This window comes from Macrobrachium nipponense, chromosome 36, assembly GCF_015104395.2.
Source record: "Macrobrachium nipponense isolate FS-2020 chromosome 36, ASM1510439v2, whole genome shotgun sequence".
In the NCBI taxonomy this organism is placed as follows: Eukaryota; Metazoa; Arthropoda; class Malacostraca; order Decapoda; family Palaemonidae; genus Macrobrachium; species Macrobrachium nipponense.
In genome coordinates, this window is record NC_087220.1 from 12,965,839 (window position 1) to 12,989,528 (window position 23,690).

At 41.2% G+C, this 23,690-nt stretch overlaps 2 protein-coding genes across 2 annotated transcripts in view; one reads left to right on the plus strand and one right to left on the minus strand.

Moving 5' to 3' along the window:
- The window catches only part of LOC135203369 (collagen alpha-1(I) chain-like), a 14,260-nt gene extending 11,936 nt beyond the window's left edge, over window positions 1-2,324 (plus strand). Inside the window, exons 4-5 of the mRNA XM_064233103.1 lie at window positions 156-385; window positions 1,418-2,324. Coding sequence (XP_064089173.1) covers window positions 156-385; window positions 1,418-2,324 — 1,137 coding nt within the window. The remainder of the gene's footprint in view (window positions 1-155; window positions 386-1,417) is intronic.
- Window positions 2,325-6,630: 4,306 nt separating this feature from the next.
- On the minus strand, window positions 6,631-21,240 carry LOC135203370 (basic proline-rich protein-like). The gene is made up of 3 exons (XM_064233104.1): window positions 21,148-21,240; window positions 7,967-9,173; window positions 6,631-7,928 (listed from the first exon to the last, which is right to left on the minus strand). Exons 1-3 carry the CDS (start codon window positions 21,238-21,240, stop codon window positions 6,631-6,633), a joined length of 2,598 nt encoding a protein of 865 aa, XP_064089174.1.
- Window positions 21,241-23,690: the final 2,450 nt, after the last annotated feature.

Below are 23,690 nucleotides of genomic sequence, written 5' to 3' on the forward strand. Positions count from 1 at the left end.
AACTGAGGAGAGAATTGCGGCCTTGCGAGACACCATCGAGTGCCAGAGAGAGCAGCAGGTGAACTTGGACAGGATAATTCTTCAGGCTGCAACAGAGGATCGACCGCTCGAAAGCTGAAGGAGAACGATGAAGAGAAGAAGGAAAAAAAACGCAGCTGGAAGAACAAATCCTGAAGAAACGAAGAAAATCAGCATCTGATGGACAAGCAAAAAAGAATTTGGACGGAGAACGATGCCAGGTTGAGAGGCAAGAGAGACTCCTAGGACAGAAGGTAGAAAGAGCTGCAGGTGAAGACCGCAGAGCGGCGCAGATGGCGAGGCTCATCCAGGAAGAAAAGGACGCGAGCGAAAAGCGAGAATCCGGCAGGAAAGACGTGGAGGACAGGTTTTGCAGCGTCTGCACAATGAAGTGGAAGACATGACGAAGGAAAGGGTGAATCCAGCGTGAGATAAGGTTGCGTAGCTGAAGAGGAACGAGCTGACAATGCTTTTTTGAAGAAGGAAATGGTAGGCAATCAATCGGTGGAGAGGAAGACTGGTGTCCAGGCCGAACTGAAAGGAGCAGCGGGGATGATGAGCCCGAGACGAGATGAGCGAAGGAGAAATTGATTTGCAAGCGGAAGAACCTGAAGGGGAATTACAGATGCCTGACGAAGGACAATTGGAAGTGGCCGGAGCAGTGGCCCAGCTTCAAGGATAGCAGGATCCAGGTTCTAAGGTGGGGGGACTCAACGAAGACGGATCATATTTTGAAAATGAGATGTTTGTTGTATGAAATTTGTTTTGAATTGAAAATAAATAAAGTTATTTACAAAAGATGGCAATTTTCATTTACACAATAATTCTTGAGAGTAATATTTGTTACATACATAATAATTCGAGTTTAGTGGAGTTTAAAGGACTTCTTTCATAAATGGATTGTGAATGAATGAATGAATTTTAGTATGGATCTTAAGAGGTGATCCGCAATAGTTTATTTTAGCTTTGGGAAACTAAAGGTTACTATTTGATGAAAAGTTTTTTGAAGATTAGTGTATGAATAGTTTTTGATGTTTATGTATAATAAGTTTGCGTTAAATGTTGAAGGAAAAGAAAGCTTGGGAGGAAAATAAATCAGTGAAATGTTTTGTTTAAGAGTTTTATTGATTCCTGAAAGGAAAAGGAAGATGGAGGGATTGTAGAAAGGTTGAGGAAAATGAGTGGATTCCTGGAGTGGCGGAAAAAGGAGCAGAGAATTGAGGGAAGATTGGTGGAGTCCCAGGAGAGAAAGGGCAAAGGCTTCAGTGAAGATTCGTGGAGTGCCAAAAGAAAAGGAAGAAAGGATTGAGAGAAGCCTGAGAGATTTGCAAGGATTCAGTTGGCATATTCTGGTTCTAAGACTAAGCAAAGGGTAAGTGTCTGCGGACGGCGGGCACAGCCCGCCGAACCGCCCAGGGCGGGCGAGCCGGAGGCCCGCCGAGATCCCCGGGGCAGTGGGCCAGGAGGCCCGCCGAGGTCCCCGTCCCGGGGGTCGGGCGGGCCAGTCGGCCCGCCGAGAACCACGGGGGCGAGCGGGCCCGGAAGCCAGCCGAGGTCCCCGGGGCGGGCGGGCCAGGAGGCCAGCCGCCCCGAGTTCCCCGGGGCGGGCGAGCCAGAGGCACGCCGAGGTCCCCGGGCGGCCGGAAGGGGCCAGTCGTTCAGCCCAGAGGTCCCCCGGGGCGGGGCGGGCGGCCAGTCGGCCCGCCAAGGTCCCCGGGGGCGGGCGGGCCGAGGCCCGCCGAGGTCCCCGGGGCGGGCGGGCCACTGGCCCGCCGAGGTCCCCCGGGGGCGGGCGGGCCACTGGGCCCGGCCGAGGTCCCCCGCCCGGGGGCGGGCGGGCCACTGGGCCCGTCGAGGTCTCCCGGGGCGGGCGGGCCAGTCGTCCCGCCGAGTTCCCCGGGGCGACTGGCCCGCCGAGTCCCCCGTGGGGCTGGCCGGCCCGAGGTCCCCTTGGGGCGGGCGGGCCACTGGGCCCGCCGAGGTCCCCCAGGGCGGGCGGGCCAGTGACCCCCGGCCGAGGTCCCCACGGGGGCCCCCCCCGGAGGGCCAGTCACCCCGCCGAGGTCCCTGGGGCGGGGCTTGGGCGGGCCACTTTGCCGAGGTCCCCGGGGCTGGCGGGCCACTGGCCCGCCGAGGTCCCCGGGGCGGGCGGGCTAGTCACCCCCGCCGAGTCCCCGGGGCGGAGGGCCAGTCACCCCGCCGAGGTCCCCGGGGCGGGCGGGCCACTTGGCCCGCCGAGGTCCCCAGGGCAGGGCGGGAGGGCCACTGGGCCCGCCGAGGTCCCCGGGGCGTCAAGAGACTCATAAAGAAAATATCCCATAACCAACATATTCCGAAAACAAAGAAAATGAATAAGGTGAATCTTGTGAATATACTAATTGATGCATTAGGAAAAAGAATGCCAAAGCATGCAAACTGTGTAAGGTTTTGGTATAGCATAGTCAATCACAAAACCTAATCAAGAAAATGTGCTGCATGCAATTCAGTTCCCGACCCATCCACAGTGTTTCTGAGGTCTACAGATTTTTAGAAAAGATACAAAGAATTTTTTGTTCAACATGTCTATCTTGGATAGACAAATGTTATTGAATCAGATTGATGTACAAATAGTTGAGGATGAAGAAGAGAAGAGAAGAAGAGAAGAAAAAGAAGAAGAGGAAAAACGGAAGAAAGTAAACAAAATGAATGACAGAAAAAAGAAAAAAATAGGAAAACAAAGAACAAGATAAAAGTATGGATGCAGAGATACTCATTGATACTACATATGAGGCAATAAAGCAGCATACCTACGAAGAAATAAATTACGATATGACAACAAAAAGCAAATCCCGAAGAGGCTCTAACCCAGAATCTATACCAATGACGGGAAAGAGGAAAAATAGACAAGAAAGACAAAATCTGCACCTTTGAAAAGAGGGGAATTGCAGATTTGGAGAAGATGTTACTACAAACATCCTAAGATATGTCAAAACTATGAAATATATGGTAAATGTGCATACTTAGATGGATATGGGGATGATTGCAGAGATCTGCATCCAAAAATATGTAAAACCTAAAAGAAGGAAAAGGATGTAAGTTCGACAAAAATGCAAATATATGCACCCTGTAGCCATGAATCATAATCAAATAAATACCACCAAGTATAAAATCCAAATAAGAAAGAAGAACAAATAAAGAGAGAAAAATCAAGAATATCAGGTAAAAGAGAAAAGCAAACCACCAATGAGATATGCAGAGGTGTCAGCAAAAATTTCAAAGCATCAGCTCCGAATTCTACTCAATAGATATATCTGTATTTATTTATGCAAGAGGATATTGCAGAACGGAGAAATTGCAGATTCAGACACAAAAAAAAAAAAAATTAATAATTATGATGAAGGAAGATCAATATTATGGAAAAGTTGGATTTTTTTAATGTCAGAATTTCTGGAAATGAAAAAAAAGACAACATACCAAACAGGAAAGAGACATGGGAAAATCCTTATTACTATCAGTATTAATGAAGGAGAAAACACGCAAACCATCATAGTGATGAATGCGCAGGGTTTAGTTACGAGTAACCTCAAAGAAAAAAAATGAGTACTTAGAAGAACTAACCAAAATGAAAAGAAAATAGATAATATGAATATAAGTGAAACCTGGTATTCCCCAAGAGACTGGGAATGATGATCAAATAAAAGGGTTTTCCAAACTTATATAGATCAGAAAAAATAGAAAAAAATAGAATCGAGGGAACCGCACTATATGGGAAGACAAAAAAACAAGGAAAAAATATATGAGAAATATAGTAACTCAGAAATGTGCACTAATAGCGTAGATTTGAATCTGAAAAAATTGATGAACATAGTAATATATAGACCCTCCTAATACTAAAGAGTTTGACTTAATAATTGAAAAAATTGGATGATATATGTAGAAATCACAAGGACTGGACTAAAAAAAAAAAAAATTCTCCTATCTGGTGACTTCAACTTTCCTTTCGTAGAATGGAAAGAACGAATAAAGGAGATTGTGGTTGTACTTATACCATATAAAAAAGAGAGTAATAGTAGTGCAGAAGATAGAGGCAATTTGAAAAGCTATTAGTATGCTACTAGAATACACATTCAACAATAAATCACCTGCCAACAAGAAAGGAAAATACTTTAGGACCTAGTATTTGTGAACGAGATGAAATTATGTTAAAGAAAATAATAGTTTATAATGCGATATTTCAGACCATAATGTCATAGAATTAACAGTTTCATTCCAAAGCAAGTGAAAATAGAGATAGCAAGAAATGAAAAGTGGGAAGGATTTGGAAAATACAACTTCTAACAGTAAAATATAAATGGTCAGAAATTAATGAAGAATTAAACAAAAGATTTGGGATAACATTTTTCGTAAGTGATGACATAAGGGGGGTAAATACGGGAGATATTATATAAAATATTGGAGATAATAGTGGAAAAAATATATACCGAGAAGAAAAGTAAACATCATTCATGCATACCAAGAGACAGAAGGATCTTGTTCCAGAAATCAGAAAAGTGGAAAAAAGGTTCCTTGCAAAAGAAAAAAATGCATGGAAAGTTATAGAACTAAAAAGTAAGATAGAAAATGCAGAACAAAAGATTATACAATCAAAGAAAATGAAAAAAACGGGACTTGGAGAGAAAAAACCCTATTAAATATCAAGCAAAACCCCAAACTATTATAAACTCATATGCGAAGAAGATGAATAAAAGAAGAATATAAATAGGCCCTCTGAGAAATTGAAGGGAGATTAACGAATGAAAAAAAAAAAGGAGAATTTTGCAACATACTGGCAGAACGATATAAGAGAGAATTCACCCCTAGAATAGATAATGAAGATAATGATATGAAGAATAAGGGATGAAAAATAGTGAATATTTAGCTGACATAGATATTATGAAGCTGATATTGTGCAGGCTATTAATGAAATTAAAAATGGAAGCTGCTGCAGGGCCTGATGGAATTCCTGCTATTTTGTTAAAGAAAGTAGTTCATTCTAAAAAAAAAAAAAAAATTCGCAAAGCCACTTGCATATTATTAGACAAAGTGTAGATACAGGCAAGATATGATGAGCACAAATTAGCATATATTACCCCTACTTTCAAAAGTGGATCAAGACTAGAGGCAAGTAATTATAGGCCTGTGAGTCTAACATCACATATTATGAAAGTGTATGAAAGGGTAATGAAGAAAAATAAATAAAAATATTATGAAACATTTAATAAAAATAATTTGTTTAATAAAGGACAACATGGTTTCGTACCCGGAAAAAGTACAAAAAAAAAAAAACAAACCCAACTGTTAGTCCACCGTAAACATATTCAAAAATATGAAAACAGCGGAAAATGAAACAGATTGTGGTTTAGTAGACTTTGCAAAAAGCTTTTGATAAAGTAGTCCATAATATATTTGGCGAAGAAAATTAGAAAACACAATATCGTGGATAAAGTAGGAAGATGGTTAAAAGAATTTTTACAACAACAGAAAAAAGATAGTTTTATTGCAAACGACGAGAAATCGGATGAAGCCAAGGTAATAGCCGGTGGTGTCCGCAAGGTACGGTGTTAGCTGCAATACTGTTTGTTATTATGATTGAAGACATAGGACAGTATGTTAAGGATTCGGTAGTGAGTATTTTTTCGCAGATGACACAAGAATAAGTAGAGAAATTACTTGTGATGATAGGAACGCTCTACAAAGATGACCTTAACAAAGTATATGATTGGGCAGAGGTAAATAGGATGGTATTTACTCTGATAAATTTGAAATCAATAAATTATGGAGACAGAGAAAAGAAAGCTTATATGGCATATAAGGGACCTAATAATGAGAACCATCACAAATAAGAAGCAGTTTAAAGACCTTGGTGTGATGATGATAGGAACATGTTTTTATGCAATGATCAATACAACTCTGTTTGGCAAAATGGTAAAGCAAAATGGGAATGTTGTTACGGCACTTCAAAACAAGAAAAGCTAACACATGATTATGCTTTATAAAAAACATATGTTCGTAGTCCACTTGAATATTGCAATATGATATGGTACCCACACTATCAAAAGGATATTTGCACAAATAGAGAGTGTACAAAGGTCCTTTACAGCTAGAATAGAAGAAGTTAAGACCTAGACTACTGGGGAAAGACTACAATTTCTTAAATTATATAGCTAGAAGGAGAAGAGAACGCTACATGATAATTCAGGGCGTGGAAACAGATAGAAGGAATAGCAGAAAATATCATGGAACTAAAATATTCAGAAAGAGCAAGCCAGAGGTAGATTAATAGTGCCCAACCCAAAACTATCCAGAAAAATAAGGAAAGCACACGGACATTATCCACTACGCACCAGCATTTGATAATGCAGCGTCTATTCATGCGTTGCCAGCTCATCTGAGGGAAATATATCAGGAGTGAGCGTAAGATGTGTTTAAGAAATAAGCTCGACAAATATCTAAAAACTGCATCCCAGACCATCCAAGAATTGGAAGATGCAAAACATACCGAAGATGTACTAGCAACTCTCTGGTAGACATTAGAGGTGCCTCACACTGAGGGACCTGGGCAACCCGACAAGATGTAGGTCCTGTAAGGTATGGTCAGGTAAGGTCCTCGGGGCGGCGGCGGGCCTGTCGGCCCGCCCCCCCCCCCCGAGGTCCCTGGGGCTGGGGGGGCGGGCCAGTCGGCCTGCCAAGGTCCCCGGGGGTGGGGGAGGGGCGGGCCAGGAGGCCCGCCGATGGTCCCCGGGGAAGGGGCGGGCGCTGGGCCGCCCGCGCCAGGTCCCCGGGGCGGGCCGGGCCCGGAGGCCAGCCGAGGTCCCCGGGGCGGTGCGGCCAGGATAGGCCAGCCGAGTGTTCCCCGGGGCTGGGCGGGCCCAGGAGGCACTCCGAGTTTCCCCGGGGCGGGCGGCCATGGGCCCCCCGAGCTGAGGTCCCCGGGCAGGGCGGGCCAATAGTGGGCCCGCAGAGGTCCCCCCGGGGCGGAAGGGCGGGCCCAGTGGCTGCCACCGTCCCCGGTCGGGCGTGGGCCAGTGGCCCCGCCGAGGTCCCGGTGGGGGCGGGCGGGCCAGTGGGCCCCGCCGAGGTCCCCGAGCGGGAATGCCCCGGGCCACTGGGCCGCCGAGGTCCACTGGGCCGCCGAGGTCCACTGGGCCGCCGAGGTCCCCGGGCGGGCGGCCACTGGGGGCCCGTCGAGGTCCCCGGGGCGGGCGGGCCAGTGGGCCCGTCCCCGGAGGTCCCCTGGGGCGGCAGGCCAGTGGGCCTGCCGAGGTCCCCGGGGCTGGCAGGCCCGAGTCCCCGGGGGGCGCGGGCCAACCCTGGGCCCGCCGAGGTCCCCGGGGCGGGCGGGCCACTGGCCCGCCGATGTCCCCGGGGCGGGCCAGGCCAGTCACCCCCGCCGAGGTCCCCCCGGGGCGGGCGGGCCCAGTCACCCCTGCCGCGGTCCCCGGGTCTGGGCGGGGGCCACTTGGCCCGCCGAGGTCCCCCGGGGGTCGGCGGAGCTACTGGGCCGCCGCCGAGGTCCCCGGGGCGGGACGGGCCACTGGGCCCCGGCCAAGGTCCCCGGGCGGGGCAGGCCTGGGCAAATCGGCCTGCCAAGGTCCCTGGGGCGCGGGGCCAGTCGGCCCGCCCGCCGAGGTCCCCGGGGCGGGCGGGGCCCGCCCCTGGGCCCCGCCGAGGGTCCCCGGGGCGGGCTGGGCCAGTCGCCCCGCAAGTCCCTGTGGCGGTGGGTGGGCCACTGGGCCTGCGAGGTCCCCGGGGGCGGTGGGCGGGCCATCGCCCCGCCAAGGTCCCCAGGGTGGGCGGGTGGGCCACTAGGGCCGCCGAGGTCCCCGGGGCGGGGCGGGCGTCGGGCGCCACTGGGCCCTCCTTGTCCCGGGGCGGGCGGCGGGCCAATCGTCCTGCCGTGGTCCCCGTGCGGGCGGGCCAGTTGGCCTGCCGAGGTCCCCGGGGCGGGCGGGCCGGGACTGGCCCCCCGAGGTCCCCGGCGCGGGCGGCCACTGGGCCCGCCGAGGTCCCCCGGGGCGGGCGGAGGCCAGTTTGGCCCGCTGAGGTCCCTGGGTCTGGCGGGCCAGTCGGCCCGCCGGGTTTCCCCTGGGCGGGCGAGGCACTGGGCCCCACCGAGGTCCCCGGGGCGGTCCGGGCCCACTGGGCCCGCCCCCGAGGTCTCCGGTCGGGCGGGCCACTGGCCCGCCGAGGTCCCCGGGGGCGGGCGGCCACTGGGCCCGCCGAGGTCCCCTAAAATTGCGGGCGGCCTGGGCCCGCCGAGGTCCCCGGGGCGGGCGGGGCCACTGGCGCGCCGATGTCCCCGGGGCGGGGCGGAGCCCACGGGCCCGCCGAGGTCCCCGGGGCGATCGGGCCACTGGGCCCGCCGATGTCCCCCCGGGGACGGGCGGGCCAGTCGCCCCGTCGAGGTCCCCAGGGCGCGGGCCAGTCGGCCCGCCGAGGTCCCCGGGGCGGGCGGGCCACTGGGCCCGCCGAGGTCCCCGGGGCGCGGGCCACTGGGCCCGCTGAGGTCCCCTGGGCGGGCGGGCCACTGGGCCCGTCGAGGTCCCCGGGGCGGGCGGGCCACTGGGCCCGCCGAGGTCTCCGGGGCGGGCGGGCCAGCTGGGCCCGCCGTGTCCCCGGGGTCGGGCGGGCCAGTCGCCCCGCCGAGGTCCCTGGGCTGGCGGCCAGTCGGCCCGCCGAGGTCCCCGGGGCGGGCGGGGCACTGGGCCCGCCGAGGTCCCCGGGGCGGTGGGGCATCGCCCGCCGAGGTCCCCACCCCGCGGGCGGGCCTCGTCGGCCCGCTTAGGTCCCCGGGGCGGGTGGGCCATTCGGCCCGCCGAGGTCCCTTGGGCGGGCACGGCTACTCCGAGGTCCGCCGCCGGTCCCCGGGGCGGTCGGGCCAGTCGGCCCGCCGAGGTCCCCGGTGGGGCGGGGCGGGCTACTTGGTCCGGGCCAGTCGGCCCGCTGAGGTCCCAGGGGCGGGTGGGCCCGTCGCCCGCCGAGGTCCCCGGGGCGGGCGGGCTACTTTGGTCCGCCGAGGTCCCCGGGGCGGGCGGGCCAGTCGGTCCGCCGAGGTCCCGGGGCGGGCGGGCCACTGGGCCTTGCCGAGGTCCCCGGGGCGGGCGGGCGGGCCACTGGAAACCGGCTGGCTGAAATAGCTAAAAGCCGTGAACGGTTGAGAGATTCCAAGATATGGAGAGCGATCTCCCTCCCTGCTGCCTTCTAGAATTTGTCTCGGCTGGAGTTTTCGTAATTCTGGGGAGAAGATTTAAGAGGCGTGAAAGATCTTCAGTAGGTGGCTCTTTTATTTTTACTAATGAATAAAACCATTCTTGGAGAGTTCCAATGGAGGGTCTCGTTCCTGAAGCCGGTTTAGATAAATATTTTTGAGTCTTACGTGATATTTTTTATTCTCTTCCTGAAATGCAGTCACTCTTACATGTAAAATGATGTTTATGGTATTAATTTGAAACCAAAACTTCGAAGGTTTACATGATTAATGTTTTTTTTTTTCTTTTTGGTATCAACAAAGATAAATAGCAATAACTCTAATAACCATGACCTAAAAAGTAAACTTCAATAATCATTAGAGTAACAACATAAGTAAACAAATCATCATCATTCGTGAACCTAATTAACAATAGTTCCACAAACAAATTTTTCATTAACATCCCAAATTACGTACAAATCCGATTACATTTGCGTGGTTGAATAAGAAATGTTGTCTTCTTGTATGTATAAAGAACAGTTACTTTGGAAACCAGAAAGTAAATAACGATGGCGTTATTATTCTGTTTTCCTCACAATGTGGGCAGAACATTGAGCTCAATTTTTTTTTTTATTTTTGTCAAAACAAAATGAAAATAATCTCTAAATCAATTAACTATCTCAATGAATATTGAACGTATATTTAGGTTGCATTAATGAACTTAAAATATCTAAATTTCGAACGCCAAAATGCAATTGTTTTTTATGGTCTCTTGAAACATAAAAGCGGCTATTAAGTTATTTTAAGATCAAGGTTTAGGCATCAGTTACAATGAACGACGACGAGAGTTGATGATGAGGCACATCAATCCTCTGTCATGAATGAGACAGTTCATTGCTCATTCCTGACACTTACCCTGAATAGCTCAATAATGATAAAAAAAAAAATGTTTTTTTACTATGTTATGCAGTGATATATCAGCAGTCGTGCTGTATTTCCTCGAATAACTCTTTTTAAGTTTTAAGATTTTTTTGACTGATTTGACTTTTGAAGGAAGTAAATTAGAACTTTGAGAAGAATCTTCCCATCTTAATCAAATTACATTCCTTATTACTTATTTCAATCAATTCTATCTGTGTTCTTGGAAAATGGTATCTCAAATTCCAACAGATCCCCAATAGGTACTTTTGCCACGTCAAACCTTACAACCCTGGAATTACTTTTTTTTAAACTGTGCAGTATGAAATTTATTATCAACCCAACATTGTTCACTATACAAGTATCAGAAATGGTACGATCAACTCTGTTAAGAACTAATATCCGGTTGAGCGAGAAAAAATTGTTGTGTGAGTTTTTAGGGTTACAAGTTTTTGTTTCCTTTCAATAGTTCCTCAATTTATATGTTGCATTTACTATCACACTTACGCTCTGTATAAGATCTATTATATTCCTTTTTGGTTCATTACCATTACCCAAATGTTATTCGTTTTCACAAATTACCATTTTTGATGGCATGGGGCAAGCCCAAAGTTTTTTTTGTTCAAAGTAAACTTTATAGAATATTATTTCACATAATATAGCATTGGTTCAGGTATGCGGGATTCATATAAAATTGCAATTGTGGTCAAGGAACAAGAATGGTAAATAACTTCAATGGGTAAACATAATGAATTAGCACTAACCTAATGGAATTCACCATTATGGAAAATCATAGTAGTTGAGTAGACTAATACTAGAGAATCAGTTAAATGGTTAAAAATTGTAATTGTTAATCAGAATAAATATTTCTGTTTCTACGTAACATTTTCATTCTGGTTGAAAGCAATAAATTCAAGAATTTAATTTTTCACATCCATTTTTTTAAGCACAAATTTGTGAGTAGCTTAATCGGGAATACAGACAAGAAATTGAAAGAACATGATTCTTTTTGAATCTGCAAAAAATAAAAATACTTTTTATGCGGAAACACAAACAAACTTACAGCACTCAAAAACTTCCTTAAATCTGCTTAAAAATACTTTATTTTGAAAAAACTCTCCCGAGGGTAATAATGGAAGTGAAAATCAAATTCCAAGTAAGTCTTGCGACTAATTTCATATTGATCAAACTGCAAAATATTAACAATAGAATAGCACGGAAGAAAAAATGCATGAGATAAACTGAGATGAACAATGGAGTTTTCGTATGGTAGTGAAAACACTAATATTATCAATTGGGGAGGTACGGAAAAGATAGTTTATTCTAATATTGCCCCGGAAAAAGAGTAAACTTGAGTCTAGTTTCAGCCAAAACATATATATAATAGCGATCCATTAATATTCAGATGTATAGTTTTAAGATTGGTGGTTGGCATAGGAAGGGAAAAGGGTAGGTGGACACCCACAAAGATAAGAATTTTTGTAAATGAAGGACTTGTCCTCATACACAAATTATGTGCAGATCCATCCCCTTGCACCTGTCAGGTTTGAAATCGATTTCCAGTGGTTTATATGCTCGTGTGTACTGTCCCTCTCCCACATGCATTGTACATTTCTACCATAAGGTCTCATTCCTCTGAAAATGGCTTAGATCCAAAGTCGAAAGGAGTCATTCACGCCCAGAATATGAATCATTGCAATCTGTATCTGCACACACCACACACACACACAGATATATATATATATATATATATATATATATATATATATATATATATATATATATATATATATATATATATATATATATATATATATATGTCAGAGCCCAGCACCTGTCAATAAACTTCTTTATATATATATATATATATATATATATATATATATATATATATATAATATATATATATATATATATATATATATATATACATATATATATATATATATATATATATATATATATATATATATATATATATATATATATATATATATATATATGCATATATATGTATGTATATATATATATATATATATATATATATAATATATATATATATATATTAATAATGTATATATATATAATATATATATATATCTATATATATATATATATATATATATATATATATATATATATGACTGGTAACAATGTTCTGTAACAACAGAATTCCATCTAATAAAAGGAGCCCATAAAAACAAAAAACCCAAAATATAGAGAAAAAAAGTACTATATTTCAGAGACTGCTGTCTTCCCCTCTTGCAGGTAGATGAATGAGCCAAAAGTTTACAGAAAAGGTGGTATTTTATACCGAAGAGGTCCATCCACAACAAACAAGCCAATTTAAGTCACCCCCGCTGATAATCTTCCTTTAATCTTCTTAAGGTTGGTTGAATGAAGAGGTTGTCGATCGTGTCCGAAATCCATGCTCCTTTTGAGATGTTCATTACCTGCCTCTCTTTTTATTAAGGCCGATTCCATCATTTGACTCTTGTACCGGCAGTTGCTGCTATAAATTACACGTGAACAAATTCCAGTTTATTCTATGGTTATGTTTCATTTATATGGTTTGAAAATAGCAGAGTTCTGTTGTCCATACCTAACTGACCGTTTGTGTTTGTTGATATTAATCTCTGGGGAAGGGATTTTACCTGTAAATCCGATGTAAGATTGGTCACAGTCCTGGCATGGGATTTCGTATACCCAGAGTCCTTTGGAGATGCCTTTTGTTTGGACGTTAATCAGGGATTTGGCTAAGGTGTTTGGGTAAGTAAATACAAAAGGGTTCGATTTTCCGAAGGGATTGGTTATTCTCTTAATCGTGTCCAGGTGGGGAATTATTATTTTATTGTTGGGTGTATCTCTGGTCTTGTCTTTAGGGGGTCGGTAGAAAATTACGTTTGCTTTGTGAATTGCTTTCTCAAATTATATGGTCAGGATATAATTTTAAAGACGAAAGTTGCTTGCGAATTAGTTCAAATTCTTCTTTTTCCAGGAATTCTGGGGAACAAATTCGTAAGGCTCTTAAGAAACAAGTTACTAGCTACACCTATCTTGATAGTACTGTCGTGATAGCTAAAGTAGTGAATGTATGAAAGTGAGAACGTTGGTTTTCTGTATATGGTGAATTTGTATTCTGTCGTATCTCTGATTATTAAAACATCAAGAAAAGGAATTTTGTTGTCTGTTTCCCATTCAACTTTAAATTTGATCTGGGCACTATGTGTTTAATTTCGCGAGGAATTCATTAAAATTGCCCCACCTATTATCCCAAAATGTTAGGATATCATCCACGTATCTCATCCACAAGCAGTGTTTATTGCATTTATTACTGTAGTTTCAAAGTATTCCCAAATGTACAGATTGCTAGAACAGGACTTAAAGGACTACCCATACTACACCCGAATTTTTGCTTGTAGAATGATTCCCCGCATGAAAATACGTTATTAGTATGCACATAATTCAACTAGCTTTATTATTTTGGTCAAGCGCCAAAGGGAAATGATCTGAAATAGGGGGATAATTTTACCCTTAAAAACTGAAGAACGTCCTGTACTGGTACTTTAGTGACGGGAATCTACGTCAAGGCTTAAAAGTTTTATGTTGTGAAGTGGTATATGTGCTTCTCTGAATTTTGTGACAAAAATCTTCCGAATGTTTAATGTGACTGGGAGAAAAGGTGCCTAAAAAGTGAAAGGAGGCCAGCTAACCATTTAGAAATTTTGTAATTGAAAGCTCCGGCACATGAAACGATGGGTCTGAATGGAAGATTGTCTTTGTGAGTTTTGGGAAGGCCATAAAAATAGGGTAATTTAGGATTAATTACTTTAAATTTCTCTAATAGTTCAATACTCTTTTTGTCTTTGCCAATTAATCTTACTTTCCGAAAAATTCTGTGGGAACGTTTTGGAGGGGATTTTTCGTCAGTTTTCGTAGTGTTTGTGTCGCTAAGGAGCTGGTTGATTTTGTCAAGGTAGAAGGTCTTTTGTCCATTATTACGATTTTGCCGTCTTTGTCGGATCTACTTATTATACATCTAACCTTTTTTAGCGAGGTGGATGGCTATCATGAATCTGCGAGGAACAGGATATTTCTTATGTAAATCAGTTAAAGCATTTAGTAACACTCCTTTAAACATCTCTCTTCACGGTTGTAGTTTTTGTCAGATATGAATTTATCAAAAGCCACTATGAAGTCTAGGTTGTTTTTGCGGTCTGGCATAAGGGCGAAGGATAAGCCTAAATTTAAAACTAAATGTTGATTTACAGTAAGGGGGGTGTTGGATAAGTTTAAAACTTTGTCTTGTTGCTCAAGATTTATTCACGCACTATTGTCTATTAGGTTATTTAACTTGCGTAGAAGTCTGTTGGAATGAGTCACGCTATTATAGGCAGCAATGTCGGAACAGAATGAAATCAGATACCTGTATATGTGGTCCGTAGTGAGGAGGCGAAGATTAGACTGGGTTCCATATATCACTCTGCGTAATCTTCGCCTCCTCACTACGGACCACATATACAGGTATCTGATTTCAATTCTGTTCCGACATTGCTGCCTATAATAGCGTGACTCATTCCAACAGACTTCTACGCAAGTTAAATAACCTAATAGACAATAGTGCGTGAATATCTTGAGCAACAAGACAAAGTTTTAAACTTATCAACACCCCCCTTACTGTAAATCAACATTTAGTTTTAAATTTAGGCTTATCCTTCGCCCTTATGCCAGACCGCAAAAACAACCTAGACTTCATAGTGGCTTTTGATAAATTCATATCTGACAAAACTACAACCGTGAAGAGATATGTTTAAAAGGAGTGTTACTAAATGCTTTAACTGATTTACATAAGAAAAATATCCCTGTTCTCGCAGATTCATGATAGCCTCCACTCGCTAAAAAAGTTAGATGTTATGATAAGGTAGATCCGACAAAGACGGCAAAATCGTAATAATGGACAAAGACTTCTACCTTGACAAAATCAACCAGACTCCTTAGCGACACAAACACATACGAAAAACTGACGAAAAATCCCCTCCAACGTTCCCACAGAATTTTTTCGGAAAGTAAGATTAATTGGCAAAGACAAAAAGAGTATTGAACTATTAGAGAAATTTAAAGTAATTAATCCTAAATTACCCTATTTTTATGGCCTTCCCAAAACTCACAAAGACAATCTTCCATTCAGACCCATCGTTTCATGTGCCGGAGCTTTCAATTACAAAATTTCTAAATGGTTAGCTGGCCTCCTTTCCCCTTTTTTAGGCACCTTTTCTCCCAGTCACATTAAACATTCGGAAGATTTTTGTCACAAATTCAGAGAAGCACATATACCACTTCACAACATAAAACTTTTAAGCCTTGACGTAGATTCCCTGTTCACTAAAGTACCAGTACAGGACGTTCTTCAGTTTTTAAGGGTAAAATTATCCCCCTATTCAGATCATTTCCCTTTGGCGCTTGACAAAATAATAAAGCTAGTTGAATTATGTGCATCTAATAACGTATTTTCATTCGGGGAATCATTCTACAAGCAAAAATTCGGGTGTAGTATGGGTAGTCCTTTAAGTCCTGTTCTAGCCAATCTGTACATGGAATACTTTGAAACTACAGTAATAAATGCAATAAAACCCAAAACATGCTGTGGATGAGATACGTGGATGATATCCTAACATTTTGGGATAATAGGTGGGGCAATTTTAATGAATTCCTCGCGAAATTAAACACATTATGCCAGCATCAAATTTAAAGTTTGAATGGGAAACAGACAACAAAATTCCTTTTCTTGATGTTTTAATAATCAGAGATACGACAGAATACAAATTCACCATACGAAAACCACGTTCTCACTTTCATACTTCACTACTTTAGCTATCACGACAGTACTATCAAGATAGGTGTACTAGTAACTTGTTTCTTAAGAGCCTTACGAATTTGTTCCCCAGAATTCCTGGAAAAAGAATTTGAACTAATTCGCAAGCAACTTTCGTCTTTAAAATATCCTGACCATATAATTGAGAAAGCAATTCACAAAGCAAACGTAATTTTCTACCGACCCCCTAAAGACAAGACCAGAGATACACCCAACAATAAAATAATAATTCCCCACCTGGACACGATTAAGAGAATAACCAATCTCTTCGGAAAATCGAACCCTTTTGTATTTACTTACCCAAACACCTTAGCCAAATCCCTGATTAACGTCCAACAAAAGGCATCTCCAAAGGACTCTGGGGTATACGAAATCCCATGCCAGGACTGTGACCATCTTACATCGGATTTACAGGTAAATCCCTTCCCCAGAGATTAATACAACACAAACGGTCAGTTAGGTATGGACAACAGAACTCTGCTATTTTCAACCATATAAACTGAACATAACCATAGAATAAACTGGAATTTGTCACGTGTAATTTATAGCAGCAACTGCCGGTACAAGAGTCAAATGATGGAATCGGCCTTAATAAAAGAGAGGCAGGTAATGAACATCTCAAAAGGAGCATGGATTTCGGACACGATCGACAACCTCTTCATTCAACCAACCCTTAAGAAGTTAAAGGAAGATTATCAGCGGGGTGACTTAAATTGGCTTGTTTGTGGATGGACCTCTTGGTATAAATACCACCTTTTCTGTAAACTTTTCTCATTCATCTACCTGAAGAGGGAGACAGCAGTCTCTGAAATATAGTACTTTTTTCTCTATATGGTTGTTTTTATGGGCTCCTTTTATTAGGATATATATATATATATATATATTGCATTATATATATATATATATAGATACATATATATATATATATAAATATATATATATATTATATTTATATATATATATATATATATATATATATATATATATATATATATATTATATATATATTATATATCTATATATATATATATATATATATAATATATATATATATATATATATATATATAGATATATATATATATATATATATAGATATAATTCTATATTATCTATATATAATTATATATATTTGACACGGTATAGAAAGTCAGACAGACATGCGATGCGATGGTAAAGGGAATCCTTTGATGATCGCTCACGGTCGGCAGATACAAGGGATATAATACCCTAGAAACAGAATGTATATGTTAAGGGTCAAAGGCTCCTTTTAATTAAAAAGAGAGAAACTCTTACCTGATAGCGAGACCTACTTTCGTTTGTTCCTATCGCCTGCCATCCCTGTAGCTAGCTGAAAATCAATCACTAAATCTTAGTCGAATTCAAACCCTCGCTATACAAAAATATCATCTTTATTTCCCGGCCCGGAAATAGCTAACATGCAAATGGAATAAAAAATGAATTTTTACAAATCCCAAAAATTCATTAAAACACATTTACTCCTCTACGTAATCATATTGGATATAACTATCTCCACTTATCCTCACTTGCCAGCTAACTCCGATGGGTCTTTATTAATAAACGTCATATAAAAGTATAGAGAATTAGATTTTTTAGGTAGCAACAACCGTATCCCATCTGAAAAGGAAACCAACCAATTATCAATACTGAAATGCATCAATAAGTGTAATGGATAATGTCCTATACATCTTTTCTAAGAGTTTCTCTCCGCTTCCCCTGATGTTTTCCAAAGTCTTTTCTCTCTTACTTTACTTTATCTCCATGGATCTCCAAGCACCTCCTATGGCCTGGTTTCACACTCAACGTCTGTTTTATAATTCCCTATTAAATCTTATTGCATTCATTTGCTCTAGCAGACATATGCACTTACACCTACTAATGGACATGATCACCTGATCTTTCCACTATCCAGGTGCGACTAGATGTGTTTTATGAAATTTTTCCTGTGTGAACAACTCAAATACCAAACACTACTCAAGGTTGAACTATTTTCACGTAGCCGCTTGTCACTGCAGTTTATCGACCCTACTTTATTTATTATAGCATGTCCATTTATACATGTAATTCCATTCCCTTTTCCATATATATTCATATATGATCAACGCCTAAGCCTCCTCCTCAATCAGTTAGGAACTGGAGGAACCAGGCAGTGGCTACTGATTGGACTCAGCAGGTAGGCCTATAAGCCCCCCTGAAATAAAACACTTGCGTAGCTCACTGGATGATCCATACCAATGAAATTTGTCATGTCTTGAGCGGGGACTGAAACTCGAGTCCACCAACATCATTAAAGAGATATGAACTAAGTCACTCATGACTTTGCATTAACAGAATTGTATTGCAGTCCACTGGAACAAAAAACACCGAGAGTGCCAGATCCGGCCACCCTCCCCGAAGTTCACACTCCCCTGACTCCCGACACAATCACACACACACACACACACACCACACAAGAGTGCATTCACTGTTTGACTTTACTTTGATCCCTTTGGTTTTGCCATACAGTTGTATATACTTTCTTGTAACTCACACACAATAGGTTTCAACCAATTTTACGTAGATGCTTTATACTTATGCTCTGTGATTTATGTTCATTGTAGCAGACGGTTTCCTTTCTTCGTCATGTATGCTGTCATACTTTATAAATTATTTTGAAAGAAAGTTTTCCATTAAGTAAAACAAATATCGATCGATACGATACATTTAGCTTGCAAGACATTACCATGGAAATATTCAACAACCAATTCAAAGTATTTCATTAGCTACTTTTTTAGAAAGCAACAACTTCGCTTCTGACGTGCATTATTCTTCTTGTTATTATTTCGAAGTTGGTGTGTGACTGCAATTGCCATGAAATGTGGCTATGTAAAGAACACAATTAATTACTGCCATTATTTGACTGAACAACTAACAACCGTTCACTGTGCATAATTCTGAAGATGTTTTTGAAATGACTAACTTGTGCATCTACAACGAATAGATATATATATATATATATATATATATAATATATATATATATATATATATATATATATATATATCAAGCTAGAAATGTCCTTTAATATCTAATTCGCTCTACCTCGGAATTGATATATTTTCATATATGTACAGAAGGGGAATTTTTTGTTGATAATAATTTCGTCCCCCTCATGGGGATCTGCTTATTTTTCTATTTATTTATTTACTTATTTATTATTATTATTATTATTATTATTATTATTATTATTATTATTATTATTATTATTATTATTATTATTATTATTATTATTATTATTATGCTAGGTAGAATTTTTCGTAATACAAAAATTTTGTGTTGTAAAATAAATAACTCAACTTTGTAAGTGATATACTATTTTTATCTGCTTGCACAATAGGAATTAAAACTAAGGACCTCTCAGGAGACATCTTAGGCAAACAGTCGTATTTAGGAAAAGTGGTAACGGCCACGTAAAAAACTTTTTGCCAGCAGTAATTTTCTCCCAACTTCTTGACCAAACAGAGACAAATGAATGGTGTTAACTCTTGATGCCTTAATACATACTTACATACATACATACATACATACTTATAAACCAAATTACAGTATCTAAGTTAAGGGCTAATAGATTAAAATAAAGAAAAACTCATCCATCAAATATTTTTCTTTTCTGCTTTTTCTACTTTATTTAAAATGTCCTGTTCGCATAAATACAAAATGGTTGTAATGCAGTTAATGGAAAATCGGACAATTTTTGAAACACTAATATTTCCCAAAATTTTTGTGGTATCCAGACCCCCCCACCCCCACCCCCACCCCCCCCCCACCCCCCCCCCACCCCCCCCCCACCCCACACACCTTTTTTTTTTTTTTTTTTTTTTTTGTAGTGCACAAGAAAAGCTGCCACATCTCCCTTTCTGGATTGTCCCTAGATCGAGCCAAGTATAGCACGCGGGGAAGCCATCATAAAAAAAACGTATCAGATATTTGAAGAGAGAAAGAGAAACGGATAGTAATTTTTTTTTATTTTTCATTATAATATCTATTCCAAAACATATTGCTATGGATAAATTAATGTTTTACTTAATTTTGTAAAAATTAAACAAAGTATGCAGGAGGATGAATGAGTGAATAGCTGTCCTTTGGTGTTGGTGCTAATATGACATACTGAGACAGGTGACTTCTGGCCTGGCTGCCTTTGGATAAATTACATTCGCAAGTGAATTTATGTGGAATACGTGTAATCAATGGTAGAATTATATAAAATTTAATTTAAAAACTTACCGAGGCAATATAAAAACAATTACTAATTAAAGTACTTACACATTTAAGTTAATGTTGTGTTCATACAGAGCGGCTTTCATATTATTTTCACAATAAAAAACAAAGTCAGCATTTATGAAATATTCTTCTTTGCCACAAAATGTATGTAATTTAAAAAGGCAGAAATTGTTGCATATTAATTACGGGATGTTTGCATTCAGTTTTATTTACTATTTTTTTTCTTTTGCGCACGATATTACTTCTATGATCACATACTTTATCATAATTGATTCAGTTGGACTATTCTGTATCACTTTTTTGCAATATTTAGCAATAAATTTTTGTGAGGGTGAATACTGATTAAACCATTCGCCTAAACTACGTAATCGCAGCCTTTTATTCATTCATTGATTTTAGATTAAATTTATCCATAAATTTGTGATTGATCCCGTTTTGAAATGATTTTCTACCTGCACCTCGTGCCTTTTTTTCTCTCCTCTCTTTCTTTTCTTATCCACAGTGTAAACTTCAGAACATGTCAAGTAAGTTTTTTTTTTTTTTTTTTTTTACTTATCACAAGATAATTTTTTACTACATGGTTCACAGCTCATATTCACGCATTATTCATTTTTGTTTTTGTTTTAGTTCATATATCAAAAAAAACCCTACCGAGCCCATTCATCGTTCCTTAAGGACCTTTCTCTCATCGACATAAATCTGACACACAGATGTCAGCTACTTAGTCCTTTTCACACCGAATTACCTCATCTCTTCTAAAATACCATCAACTCTTTTCGCCCTTTCATTCTTCAACTTTTTAATTTGCACTCCTTTATTCGCAAACATTCCATTCCCATTCCCATTTTATTCACATCAGCCTCCTCACTGCTGTCATCGATCCTCAGCATTTCCTCAAATACTCGCACCAAGGCTGCAATATCTTCCGGGATGCCCACTCCATTCATATTTTTTCTTTTTTTAAGATCCATCTACTTTGTTAACCGCTTTCTACTGCAAACTAGTTTTCCTATCTACCGCTTAAATTCTAATATGCTCCTTTTTCACTGCCTTATATACATATTATTCTGTGGAGTACCATGCGATCATTCCTTTTGTCCTGCAGATTGCACTTGTAGCAAATCCTCCTAATCACCAGACCTCTATCTTCCTTATCCCACCACTTACTGCTTTTATTTATCTTCCTACACTCTCAGACCCAAGAACATTCGTAGATGGTTATATGTCAGCGACCTTGAGGTTTCTGTTTTCCTCATCAGTTACTTGCATTTCTGTTTCCTCGCTTTTTTTTTTTTTTTGTTTTTTTTTTTTTTTTGAGAGCTCATTTGTGTTACTTTTTTAGCCTTATTTTTTAAAACCCTACTCACGGAATAAAATATTCTATTTTTAGCATTTTCTCTTTCGCTGTTGTCGTGATATAACACCTAAATTGAACGTCAGAATACTCTTTGGAGAAACTAAAGCTTTACATCACTGACCTACGTCCAGATCGCATTCATACTTAAACTCGCCTATGAGCTAAATTTAAAATGATTTTAATATACACTTAAGCTCCATCATCACATTAGCATAGAAATATAAGCAATAAAAGAAAAAAAACATTTATAAGATATTCGTATAAAGAGCTCACATATATTTTTTCACTTATTTTCCAGTTATTTTTGCTTTCTCCCCTATTGATCCATCTTCTCTCTCTCTCTCTCTCTCTCTCTCTCTCTCTCTCTCTCTCTCTCTCTCCCTCTCTCTCTCTCTCTCTCTCTCTCTCTCTCTCTCTCTCCGGTATGCATATAAGCATTCGGAATAAACTGCGAGGTAAGCACTATTCAACCCAAACAGGGATAGAATTGAATTTCAGTCTGCTGGATTTTCCAGTTCTTGCTTATTTGGGATGAAGAGGAAAACAAGTCCTCGATTTTTATGAGAGTTATTTCGGTTTCTCGTTTCAGTACAAAAGTCAAAGCCCAAGATTATTTCTTTCCATCTTGATGTCAACAATATTTCATGCCGTATGGTTCGATGAACTTTCGATATTCACTGGATACGTGGTCATTCTAATTTAAAGGAAGGGTTATAAAGATTTCATCGAGTATCATTTTGTCTCCAATATCTATTTTTCTTATGTGCCCGACAAACTAAATTGTTTTTGATAAGGTAGTTGAGTCCCTCAATAAAGACCTTGTAGTGAGGGACACGAATCCTCCCGGTGTTTTCTTATCTATTTTATTCAACAACAGTTTTAAATGGATTGTGATGATGGAGTTTTTATTCTTTAGGCAAATTGTATGACAACTTTTTATTTGCAGCATCAACGAAAAGGCTAATCTCTGCAATAAGAAACTGCTTTTGCAATGCAATTGCAGTTACAACTCAGATTAGCACATGGGGATCATTTTGCAAATGGCATTCCATGAATATGCAATGACTTGGCAGCAGTAAAACAGACAGATAATACTCAACAAAGAAAAAAATGAGGCAAAGGTCAGTTCTTGGATTACAAACAGAAATAGCGATCGAAAGCAACTTGAGTGTGTTATAATACTTAATTTTATTCAGATGACATACACTACGAGTCTTATGCTCTCTTCCTCGTTCACCTTGGCTTCAGAATCGGAATTAGAGATTACATTTCAAAAATATTTTAATCTTCATCTCTCTTTCTTCTTCATTATTTCTTGAGTTTTATGTAATGTCTCCATTTTTCCTTTAATTTTCTGCTGATTCTGAGAGGCGAAAACTTTCCTTTGCATTCATATACTTTAGTATTTAATTTCAAATATCGTTAACCTTCTCCTCTCGCATTATTCTTATTATGTCATTTATCGTAAGACGTAAATAATTCTCGATATATCTAATCCCTTAATGATCACTTCAGTCAATATACTTCATCCATAAAACAAACGGCTAATGTTCTACGTCAAAAATTTTAAGTCTCCAATCGTCAAAAGACTTTTGTATGACCTGAAGTATTTTACAGTTGATGGGCATTTAGCACTCTAGCAAAGTAACTCTTTTTACTTACGTTCAGGGGACGATACAATAATTGCATCCTTTATAGGGCGAGAGTAATGCAACCCTCCGACATCGACACTCCTGAGAAGTTCTCATTTACTCTCCCAGAGGCAAAATAAACATGACCCTAAAGTATCTCATAAAAGACATCTTCACATGCTGTGTAACAGTGTAAGCTAGGGTTCCGTTCGGGGTCCTCTCCACTGATTTCTAGTGGCAATCTATCCGTATGCACTACTTCCCTCACTGCTGTGATTTTTCAACCAAATTGGGAAATGAGCCTGCAAAATAAGAAAAAATCTTCCTTCAGATTTACTTATAGAGTAAAGACAAAGTAACCAAACACCCACAAATATTAAGCCCACCACTAACGTTCAGTTATGCCTGC

What these genes read in the sequence shown, in the direction of transcription:
- LOC135203370 (XM_064233104.1), bottom strand. Translation starts at nt 21,240, where the DNA reads ATGAATGGAGTGGGCATCCCGGAAGATATTGCAGCCTTGGTGCGAGTA. An exon ending in ACAGCAGTGAGGAGGCTGAT is followed by an intron (nt 9,174 to 21,147) that starts GTGAATAAAATG and finishes CACGGCTTTTAG; the next exon opens with CTATTTCAGCCAGCCGGTTT. An exon ending in CGCCCGCCCCGGGGACCTCG is followed by an intron (nt 7,929 to 7,966) that starts GCAGGCCAACTG and finishes GGACCACGGCAG; the next exon opens with GACGATTGGCCCGCCGCCCG.